At 29.1% G+C, this 12,247-nt stretch overlaps 1 protein-coding gene and 1 pseudogene across 1 annotated transcript; one reads left to right on the top strand and one right to left on the bottom strand.

Annotated features, from left to right (window-relative positions):
* On the top strand, nucleotides 1-193 carry LOC130959336 (small nucleolar RNA U3; annotated as a pseudogene).
* A 2,303-nt stretch (nucleotides 194-2,496) lies between these two features.
* On the bottom strand, nucleotides 2,497-4,611 carry LOC130956261 (putative WEB family protein At1g65010, chloroplastic). The gene is made up of 2 exons (XM_057883307.1): nucleotides 4,366-4,611; nucleotides 2,497-4,243 (listed from the first exon to the last, which is right to left on the bottom strand). The coding sequence occupies exon 2, from the start codon at nucleotides 4,173-4,175 to the stop codon at nucleotides 2,511-2,513; it is 1,665 nt and encodes a 554-aa protein (XP_057739290.1). The 5' UTR covers nucleotides 4,176-4,243; nucleotides 4,366-4,611; the 3' UTR covers nucleotides 2,497-2,510.
* Between the last annotated feature and the right edge of the window lie 7,636 nt (nucleotides 4,612-12,247).

Genomic DNA, 12,247 nt, shown 5'->3' with positions numbered 1-12,247 from the left:
ACGACCTTACTTGAACAGGATCTGTTCTATAGGCTCGTACATCTGTATCCTTCAGTTCTAAGAAGACTTTGGTTGAACTATGACCGTGAGGTCAGAGCGTGATTAATTGTTCCAAAGCGCATGCCATCTGAACGGTGGATCGTTCACGCTACAACCTTGTGGTCGAGATGGTCTCACGGTGTTCTGACAGACTCAAATATTTTTTCCCTGGCCATTTAATTAGTTATTTTCTCTAAATACTTGTGTGTGTTTGGATTACAGTTTGCAAACGGGAGTTTGAATAAAATTAATTTTGCAAACTTGATTTTGATGAAAAGTAAGTTTGTATTAAGTGATTTATGTTTGGCAATATTTATATCAAAATGAATTATAGTAAAATAAATGTTGTTTGGATTACACTATTCAAAATCACTTTTAGATACAAAATTACTAAAATAGACATCAACTTAAATAATTTTTGTATATTATTTTAATTTAGATATTTGAATAGATGTTATTAATTAATTCTATAATAAAATTAATATTTATACACTAAGATAAAAATAATATATAAAAATTGGCAAAATATACTTTTAATTAAAACTAACAAAATATAAATTTTAGAGAGTACTAAAAATAATAAAAAAATTAAATATTTATTTTGGTAGTAATTGAAATAAATCAAAAATAATTTATGATATTTTTTATACAGTATATTTTTAGTACTCTTAGTACTCTTTTTTAGTATGTTATAATTTTTTATTATTATTATTTACAATTAATTTTTTGTTTAATTTACTTTCTTAATAGGATCGATATATTATATTAAAAAAAATAAAAATAATACAAAAAAATTATAATTATAAAAGTGTATAATATCAAATAAATAATTAATAAAAAATAGTAAATAATAGAAAAAGATAGTTCATATAAACAAAAATAATATAAATAATACAATAGTATGCATAAAGGATAAAATTGGTAAAAAATAAATAAAGATTGAGTATTGATGGCTAAAAGCCCGTTGGTGAAACGCAGAAGTTTAAAATTGTTGCTTCTTGAAAACGTGGTTTTGAATGCAAAATCACTTCTGCGTTCATGAATCAAAAATTTGCCAAACCAAAAATTACAGCTTTCAAGATATCTAAACGTACTTCTTCTCTTTGAACGTGGTTGCCAAACACACCCTTATTCCCTGGTTCATCAAAATATGGAACACCCAATGAGTTGATTTTTTCTTTCAATTTCAGAGAGAAATGGGACTGGGGTAAATTGAATTTCTACACAATGATAAAAATATAACTTTATTTTTTAATGTTTATAGAAATTATATATTTATTTCTCTTATAAAAATATTTAATTACAAAATTACCCTATTTTAGTTAACATATTAACTCTTATTGAGTTAAATTAACTCAAACTAAAACTAAGCATCCAATTAAAGCATGTCATGTCACGAGGGGTAATTTACATGTTGAAATAGAGGGGGTTGGGTAGAACTCACCAAAATATTATATAGTCTATCATAATTAATTAACAACTACTTTTTTGTAATATTTATAAAAAGATAACATCTTCAAAAAAAAGTATACTTTTGAAATTCAATTTTTAATTTTTGAGATTATTCTAAACACTAATTTAAATATTAAAGTGTCTTTTATAAATACTTATATTCTATATTATTTTTTAACTATAATATCTCATCAAATCAAGAAAGGCATGAGGTCATTTCAAAGTAGATGAGTTATAGAAAAATACTATGTAGCTATATAAGAACATGGTTATTATTTATTTATTTATGCTATTATAATATTTTTTTATCAAAAATAGGAAGACTCAGAATTCGCAACCTTTTAAGTGAGTATGAAAAGATTATAACATTTGTACTATAACTCATTGACTTATGCTATTATAATACTTGATTCCAGTTTGTACATATTTCTAATTTCTTTTTAGAATAAAACCGCCTGTTTCGTCTAAATCTGCTCTAGACTTTTTCAAACTCAAAGTGCACGGAAGTATAGCATATACTAATATACATGAATTGATCAACGTCCAAACTAATAATCATATATTAAAAAAAATTCAAAGCAATAAAACCGGAATACTCAGAAATTTCAGAGAATTTTTGTATGACAAAACAAAAGTCTACGAACTCTAACATTTGCCGTGTAAGATTAAATAGTCTACTCTAAAATTATTATAAATTTCCATTTATTTACATATATATATGGTCAAATAATACAAGTGATAATCTAAACCAATTATCATATTTACTTTGGTTGAATCTCCAAGTGAGAATCAAAATAAATATATTTACAAAATGGAAGAAACAGTACATGTAATTCTTCTTCCACGCCATGAACTAAAAGTAAAAATAAAAAAGTACAAACAAATTTGATGAAAATAGTAGAAAATCCAATTCCATACATATATATATATATATATATATATATATATATATATATATATATATATATATATATATATATATATATATATATATATATAGCCTTATTTGATGAACCTTTTTAGCAATTCATGTTTTGTAACTGATGTTCCTCAACAATGGATGATTCCTTTGACCTTGTGGTTGGATAATTGGTATGAGAACTCTTTCTTCTTATGAGATCACCAAACCTTCTAAGCAAAGCCCTTCTCTTCCTCGTGTTTCTCTCACTCTCAGAATCAGTAAAAGATTCATCTGCCTGATAAAGCTCCATATCTGGAGTTCCCATATCTAAATAATCATAGTGATTGGATCCTGAATCAGATGAATCCACCTCATCAAAAATTGAACCCTTTAGTAGTGAATCCTCACTTGGACTTTCTCTGTTTGAAGCATCTTCATTATTGTTATTGTTTCCTACCACCTTTTGTTGTTGTCTACTGGGACTCATTATCATATCCTTAAGATTAAGACTAAAAGTTTTGCTCAAACTCCTAGTCTGTTTGGTAGTAGAATCTCTTTGATCCATTGACAAATTATTAGTTCTGGATCTACTTCTTCCCAATTCTTTCGTTGATGACGATGACAAAAATGACTTCTGAAATTCCTCATTTCTATACTCCTTTAAGGTAGATTCTGAAAGCATTCGCTTTAACTCCCTGATGTTTTCAAATGACGCAGCTTCATGAATCTTTAGCATCTCGTTTTCTTGCACTAGCAATGCTAGGCTATCCTGCAGCCTAGCATTCTCGGCCCTAGCGATCTCCGCGGCTTCTTTCGCCACGTTGGACTCATTCAAAGCCTGTTTGAGTATGTCACGAAGTTTATGGTTGTCATCCTTTGATTTGCTCTCCGCTTCCCTAAGCAATTCAAGCAATCGAGCGTTTTCTTGTTGCGCAAGCAACCTTTCCTCTTCAGCCCTCTTAATGCAGTTCACAAACTCTGTTTCCTTCACATTCCATGCTAAGAGAGATTCCTCTGCCTCCAACCTTAGCCTCTCAACCGTGTTCTGGTATCTATCTGCTTCTTTCCTTGTCATCTCAAGAGCCTCCTTGTACTTCTCCTCCGTGCTTTCCATCATTGCCCTCCATCTCTCTGCTTCGCCCTTCGCATGCTCGAGTTCAACTTGGCTCAATGTAAGCTTGGCCTTCACTTGGTTTGCCTCGGTTGCGACTTCTTTAAGCGCGAACGCTAAGTCATCCATAGCCTTCTTGCTATTCTCCTCTGCCTCCGTTGCCAGCTTTAACTCATTCTTCAATGAGTTCACTTCTTCAATAAGATCATATAACTTGGAAGAAAGTGCCTCACCATCTTGAATTCCTTGTATTGCACTCAATTTTGCCTCTTTTTCAATTCCATCCTGTTGAATTGCTTTTATCTTCTCTTTGAGAGAAGCAACTTCAATTTTCGACTCTTCGAGAAAAATCTTGCTTTGTTCAAGTTGCTTTGTCTGTACAACCAAAGTTTCAAACAAATTTGCCTCGGATTCTTTTCTCTTGTTGAGCTCGGTTTCCAATTCTAGAACCCTCCTTTTAAAATCGGAAACAGTGCTCATTGCCATCTCCTCGGAATATCTCCGATCGTCTAACTCCCTCTTCAGTTTGTCGAAGGAAGAAGAGTACTTCTTGCTGTTGCTGTTGTTATCTTTCATGCCAAATTTTCCTCTCTTGGTTCCCAGCCATGATGATTCCTCAGCTTTTCTCATTTGCTCCTCCATTTTTTGGTTACTATAAGAGTGTTGTTGCATTTTCAATATCTACCAATATTGTTATTGATCACAAATCACATTCACAATCACAACAAGGTAGATATACCCTTTTCAAAAACCAACAACATATATCAGAATCAAATCCAATTAAATCAATTTTGCATGCAAGAATTGAAGAAAAAGAAGAAAACTTAATAAATAAATAAATTGATAGGTGTTAAGGACTCACGAGGACTTTAGGTGCGTGCTGATGATTCTTCTTCTTGATGATTTTGTTAGGAAATGAATCAAGAAAGTTTTGATGGAGAAAATAAGGTAATGATATATAATTAAGATTGATCATGAAGCCGAGAATTTCGTGATATCACAAGATACTAGGGAGCGGAATCAGTGGAAGAAAGACATGTAGGAAAATAAAGCAGGCTAAACATTATGAATCATCTTCATTTAGTAAAAGAAGGTTCTATACTTAGAATTTTGCCATGCCAATGAGAAGAGCTTTGGGTTTGAGAGTTTTTAGATAATTAAAAATTGGGGATCTTGACGGGTTTTAGTAACATTTTTTTATAGCAACCTGCAGGTTTTAGATTCAACGTTATTCCCAATAGTAATAAATACAAAATATAAAAAAATTGGATTGTTAATTGTTACGGCAAACTATATAAATTAAACTTGTCGCTTTTGCTGTGTTGTGTTGTGACCATCAAAAATGATTTTAGAAAACATTTTATTCCTATCTTAGGTTTTATGTATTTTGTTTACTAAAATAGTGTATAAACACCTAAAAATGTCTATTAAAAAAGTGTATAAATAACGTTGTTATTATCTTAGGACACTTGTTAATATCTTCGATTAAAAAAAACTATTTATAAACTGCAAAGTTTTGATGAAGTTTCAAAAGGTAAAATAAAATTTATAAAAATATGATTTACAATTTTCAATGATATTACATGTATAAACAGTTTTTAAATATTTTATTTTTTATTTTTAACAAATTAAAATATATTTGTTAACAATTTTTTTAATAAAATTTAATCTTGATGTATTAATATATCAACAAATGTAATTATCTTTTAAATTCATTACTTAAACAAATATCTGCAGACATAAAATTTAATTAAACAATTATATAAAATAGTTTATACTATTAATATATAGAAAAATATTAGAGGATCATCAAAATTTATTATTTTTTATTATTAATTATGATGTTGGACTATTAAACTAAAAGAATTGAATTAATGATTAAGTGATAACAAAAAAAAATAAATTTTACTTTTAATAGTCTTTTAATATTTTTTTTGTTGGGATGTGGTTATTTGAACCATCCAACCAAAGTGCTTCGTTGCCAAGACACCAAAATTAAATGTTATAAAAAATAAAATAAAATCACATGTTAAGATTTATTTTTTTTTATAAAATCATATAAAATTTAGTTTTTTAAATATATTTATTAGAACAAAAAATTTAAAATTTTTTACTAATAGTAATTTTAATATATATTCTTAAAAATTTAATATATATTAACTAAACTAAAAAATAAAATGTAGTTAATGCCCCAAAACAAGAAAATAATGAGATGTTCTTTGTTATCGTCTCCAGCCAGCTGACTGTGACTTCATCGAAATTTAGGATAAATGATATTGGGCTTATCTTTAAATACTTTTTGTTAAGTAAAAAAATTATATTTTTTATTAATCAAATAAATTTAAGTTTTTTTATTTATTATATTTTATATGAATATCTCAAATTTATAGTTTAAAACTTAAAATTTAGAATTTAATATTTAATATTTAATATTTAATATTTTAAAATTTAAAATTTAAAAGTTAAATATTATAATTTAAAAATTAAAATTTAAAATTTATAGTTTAGAATTTAAGAAGTGTTATACTTTTTATTTTTTGCATAGCACATTAGCATTCGCCATCATACTGGATTATTCAATGTGACCAAGCAACTTGAATATTGCTGGCAAAAGGTTCAAGAAGAATAGAAGATACTATAATGATTTTAATTTTCTTTTTCTTTTTTCCGTTCACTTCTTATTGATGTCTGTTTTTTAATTGTTTATCAGTTGCAAATTGTTGTCTTCTTCTCAGATATTTATCTCTTTTAAATTTTCTTTTTTTTTTTGTTCTCTTCAAAATTTATTACTGATGGAAGATTTTATTCAAACTAAAACTAATAAATTTAATGAAATCATTCAAACAAATTAATACGTTCAAAATCAATTTGTTGAGCACAAATTAAAATCTTTTAATTAATTTGTGGAATAAGGAAAACTTTATAATATTGTATTCCAAATTTCATAGTGTTTACATAGAATTTTTGTGTTGGTGAGTTAGAATTTCTATATTATTTTACTAGATATTTTGTGTTATTTTGCAAGAATTTATATGTTGTTCCCATAGAACTTTTCTATTGTTATGATTAAATTTCTGTGTTGTTTTCATAGAATTTGAGAGTTGTTTTAAAATGTTTTTTTTATGTTTTTTTAGTGTTTAACCGATTTCATCTCATTTATTTAATTTATTTAGAATACATTCTTCTCTGCAAAAAAAAAATTTTGAAAGAGAAAAAAAATTGACGAAAAATCACATGCCGAAAATATGTTATTATAAAAAAAATTATGGATTTTAATATCAATAATTTAAAAAGATAAAAACAAGTGCAATTAGAAAAAAGAACATGAATATGCAAATTAGTGAGTTAGAGACACAAAAAATTAGTGAGTTAGAAGAGGAAAATGTGCGCAAATTAAGTTAACATGTTTAAAAAGCAAAAAGATAAAAAAAAAAGTGACAAAAAAATCAAAACAAAGATTACAAGATGAAACTTATTAATTTAGATTTAATTTAAAAATAACCGAGGATATAATATTTGTTAAATAAAAATTTAAGTATAATTTTTTTGTGTGTCTAATTTAAGTATAGTTAATTTTATATAAAATTAATAACTAAAAATTATTAAATAATAATTTAGTCAAATTTATTAAATTATTTAATAATTTTTTAATTATCAATTTTATATCAAATTAATTTTATTTGAGTTTTTATCAATTTGTGAAAAATTAAATTTGTAGGCTAGTGTTATATTTGATGGTAAAAATTTAAGTATAGTTAGTTTTATATGAAATTGATAGTTAAGAATCGTTAAATAATTTAAATTATTTAACTAAATTTTTATTTAATAACTCATTAATTTTACCTAAAATTAATTGTATTTAAATTTGAATTTAAATTTTTTAAAATTTGAATTTTATTTTAAAAAATAAAATATAATCTCTTATCTTTAAATAATTTTTTTATATTTATTTTCAGTCCAACTCATAAAATTAATAATAAAAATTTATACTTTACTCTTTAAAATAAAATTTAAACTTTACAATATTCATACCCTTTGAATTTCTATCCATTTGATGGGAAAGACGGAAAGAGAGATGACTGTTCCGATGCTTGCTTTGTCAATCGTCGCACGCGGCAACATCCTTAGCATATACGGTAATACGGTATGGCACGACGCTTCTTTTTTTTTTAATTTTTTTTTATTTAACAAAAATGTTACTCCATGACCTAGAAAGCATATTCTAGAATAGAGAAAATTATAGCATATTCTCTTGTTCTCTTAATCATTCTCTACTTTCAATTAAATGTTAAAATATTTATAAGGGAACAACTCAAGGATAACTTAAGAAAATGCAACATATTAAAAATTAAATTAAAATCAATTTAATTATATAAATTATAATTCTTAAATGTGAAAAATAATATATAAAATCATATAAATTATAAAGTGGAACGATGTTTATGTAATAGCTTGTTTGTAGTCAATTTATTTACATTTTTTGTTTGAATTATGTTTTATTTTATTGCGTTAAGTTTTTTTAAAAATTACTAAACGTCTAACATTCTTTCATGATTGGCATCAATGAGTCTTTTTTAAAAAAAAAAATTAAATAAAATGAAAATTTGTTTGAAGTTGTCAATTTGTCGATATATGAAATTGATAATTAAAATTATTAAATAATAATTTTATATAAAAATAACCGATAAGTCTTTATTATCTAATAAATATTATTAGTCAAATCATTAGTTTCGTCACAACTATACATTTATATATACAATGAATATAAAAACATTTATATTATAATTGTATTTTCTATGAAAGACATAAATTTATTGAAAATAAATGTCATTGTGTAATAAACACATTGAATTATCTTACACTATTAAGCTAAAATCAATCTCTATAACAATGATATTTAAATAAATAAGATTAATTTTCTATGCCTACAATTGAATTGAAGTCCTAAAATAGCCTATGAAATTAACATGTATTCAAATAGTTTTCAAAATTCTAGTTGCACAAAAGATATTCTTAAAATTAATCAACATGACTCAAATAACTATAAAAAAAATATTGAATAACGTCGGATTTAATATTGAATTTTAGTGATAAATTTTCCATTAGATTTATTGTCGAATTTTGAACTAAATTCGTAACTTCCAAATATTACCATCGGAATTATTCTGACGATAATATCGACAATAATATTTAGAGGGAAAAAGGAAATTTTGGTGCGCTCACTATTGTTGGATTTATTGGCGGGTAGATTCGATAGTAACATTGGTTAGTGAAACGTTACGTTTTGGGCACATGGAAAACGTTACCGTTGGATCAATTCGACAGTAAATCCGACGGTAAATTTGGGGTTAAATTTAAACGTAAAACCCTTCCCCCCACTTGTCTGACGCCATTCTCTCTCTCTCTCTCTCTCTCTCTCTCTCTCTCTCTCTCTCTCCTCGTCTGCTCACACCTTCAACATCGTCATTGTGCCTAGAACACCCGCTGTTACTGCCTCTGCACATGCTCGTCGAATCTACTGGTGCTGCTGCTGTTGCTGTCTGCTGCATCCTTCGCCACGGTTGTTGCTCACGTCACTGTCATCGCCGCCTCTATCACCGCGATATTAAAGCGAGACTGCAATCACTATCATCATATTCGTTTGTTGGTATGTGTAACACCCCGTTACCCTGAGACTTATCTCTAGCCGTAAAGCAAAGAATAGCAAAGTGTCACGACAGTTCTAAAACTTATAATATATAATATATATTCAAGAATTTATATAACTAGAAGCCCGATGAAGGAATAAAGCTTAAAGTTGTATAAAGCGGAATTAAGAAACGCAAAGCGTTCACACGCGATAACTAAACGCGTAGGCACAGACAGAACAAGATATAATATATGTAAAACCTTATAGATAGCTCCAGGATACAAAAGGTAAGAATTAAAATAAACAATATATATATATATATAAGTATGATATACAAAAAGAGGACTAGTCACAGCCTGCAGAGTTTAGGCCGGCTAATCGAACTAAAATACATTAGAGTTTCAAAGTTTAAAACAGTAACAACGTATCTCTCAAAGTTTTCAGAAATAAAGCCTCTAAGGCAACAACATTAGATATGCAAAATATGAGAGAATACTACAACAAAAATAAAGCAAAAAAAAAAAACAAAGGATAAACCATACTCTACTTTGTTACCATGTCCGCAAACTCACCGAGGTGGATTTGCGACCTACGTCTGAAAAATAACAACAACATATGATATGAGAACCGGAGGTTTTCAGTATGGTAACAGTGCCCAATGTATAAGATATAAGGTTTCGGGACGCCAAAAGCAATCCTAGAATTTCACATAATAGATATTCAAGCATAACAAAATATATAACTTAAACTAATCACCATAAACAGGATAATCTAAACTTAGGAGATTTCTATCTAATACTAATGACACCGATGTATCCTACAGCCTTCGCCAACCTAACCTCCGTGAGATCACATCGCCATCGCCTTCCAATCCTCCACAATGCCAGTAAAATACATTTAATCCAAACAAGTAAAGTACAATTAATATTCATGTATAACAGGTAAGCCAATTAGCATTTAGACATATTATTTAAATAGGCAAAACTTAAGTAATCAAAATAGACAAGCAGGTAAAAGATGCATATGAAGAATGTATATCCTATTTGGCTCGTGATATCACTTGTTGGTTCAAAATACCAACCTGACACATCTTGGTGATGTTGCCTTTCTTCCATGACCAGGGATATAGTGCCCTGTCACTCTTACTTTATCTTGCTCTCCGCAAGTTATAGTGTCTGGCATACTCTTTCGAGTTATAATGCCCGATTTCACTCTGGCAGCAAAAAGGTTATGTGAGTGGGAGACTGCCACAGCCCTCACATCTCAACGTAGGTGGGAGACCGCCTCAATCCCTATGCCGGCACCGCTATCTCAAACAAGCGGGAAACTGCCACAGTCCTTGCTCGAGGCCCATATTGACTTGCCAAGACAATGCATGTCATGTGAGTGGGAGACTGCCACAGCCCTCACATCCGAACGTAGGCGGGAGATTGCCACAGTCCCTACGACGGAGAACAATGCACGTCACAATCACATAATCTATCTCAGAGGTCACTACTCATAGCACACTTCCGTTCATACTCATTCCATTAACCATAATCATTCATTTCAAGTTCCAATCTCATCATCCATCATCAATATTTCAATTTCATCATCAACCCGGCTCCCCACTAGTTTACAAGATAAATCCACTCAACTGACATACCAAGTCTAAGTCACCGTCTTCTAAAACTCGTATACAAATCCATTAAATCTCAAACATAAACCCATCTATACTAATCCTAAGCCTAATTACTAACCACAAGTCTTAAGAAGAAGTTAAGGGATTTTGGGATGCTAGAGAGTCCTTAAAAGTGAAGAAAAACACATTTTCAGCAAAACAGGAGTCACGCGTACGCGTGGGTGCATTTTTACTTGCTCGCGTATGCATGCATCTTGCTCGCGTACGCGAGATACCAAACCCAAAAGGGTTGTTCGCGTCGTGTGCACTCGTGCAGGTGTGACGTACGCATGCTGTATCAAACTCAGAAAAATTAGATGCTGCAGAATTTCAGTTTTAAACTTTTAACGCTCATAAATTATTCTACAAAACTCCGTTTTCTCCAAGCTTTATATCATTTTAAAGATTTTGAAATAATCTTTAATTTAAGATAAAAAATAATTAATTTTGAAAACTGAGTCTCAAGTTATAATCCGCCAAAGTTCACCAAAAATCAAGTTTTACACAAAACATCAAAGTTCTATAGTTTCCAAATCCCATAATCAAAACAAACCAAAACATACCCAAACATCATAAAACACTACCATACACTACACCTTATCTTTCTATTACACTTCAATCAACTCAACACCCATTTCACTTACTCTTTCCACCATAATTCAACAAAATCCACAATTCATAAATCAATATCTCAACCTTAACAATTTTCACACAATACAACTCTTGATTAACCTCATTCACCACCATTCAATATTAACACCAACCACAATATTCAAAACCCAATATCATCATCAATATTAATCGCCATCTATCAAAATCATATTCAACATCAATATTCATCATATATTTATCATATTTCATACATCACACATTCCAACACTCCATGTCATCCTCTTCATCATCAAACATAATTTCACATATAATTAATCATGCACAACCATCATTCAATCCTATCTTTAAGATCAACTAGTCTAAGTGTCCATAAACATTACATATTACATAAAGAAAACCGAAACCATACGTTGACCGATTCCTAAAATATACCAAACACCAAAACGAAGCCACCAAGCTCGATCCAAAAGCCTCAAACCAAATCCAACAAACACTAAAACTCAACCTAACATAATACAATATACCAATATCAAACCTAGGATTCACAAAAACAACTAAACACAAGGGTTTAGTGAGACCTTACCTTACCCAACGAGATTAGGGGCAAAACTCAACAATATTCCAATGCTAGATCACCCCTAAACAAACAAAATCACAAAATCTACTAAAAAACCAAACATAAAAATGTGAAATTACTTAGGGCAAAAAACTGGAGAAGGAGACATGAGTTCTTACCAGCAAAGCTTAGTTAAAAATGACTTAGTTAGAAATGATGGGTTTGGCGAGAGCGACGCGTGGTCGCAAATGACTCGTCAATCGGAGCTTTGTAGCTCAAGTTATGAC

The sequence above is a fragment of the Arachis stenosperma genome, chromosome 10, assembly GCF_014773155.1.
Source record: "Arachis stenosperma cultivar V10309 chromosome 10, arast.V10309.gnm1.PFL2, whole genome shotgun sequence".
NCBI classification, from domain to species: domain Eukaryota; kingdom Viridiplantae; phylum Streptophyta; class Magnoliopsida; order Fabales; family Fabaceae; genus Arachis; species Arachis stenosperma.
The sequence above is the reverse complement of the archived record's forward strand: the minus strand, read 5'-3'. Positions and strand labels throughout refer to the sequence as shown.

What these genes read in the sequence shown, in the direction of transcription:
- LOC130956261 (XM_057883307.1), bottom strand. Translation starts at nt 4,175, where the DNA reads ATGCAACAACACTCTTATAGTAACCAAAAAATGGAGGAGCAAATGAGA.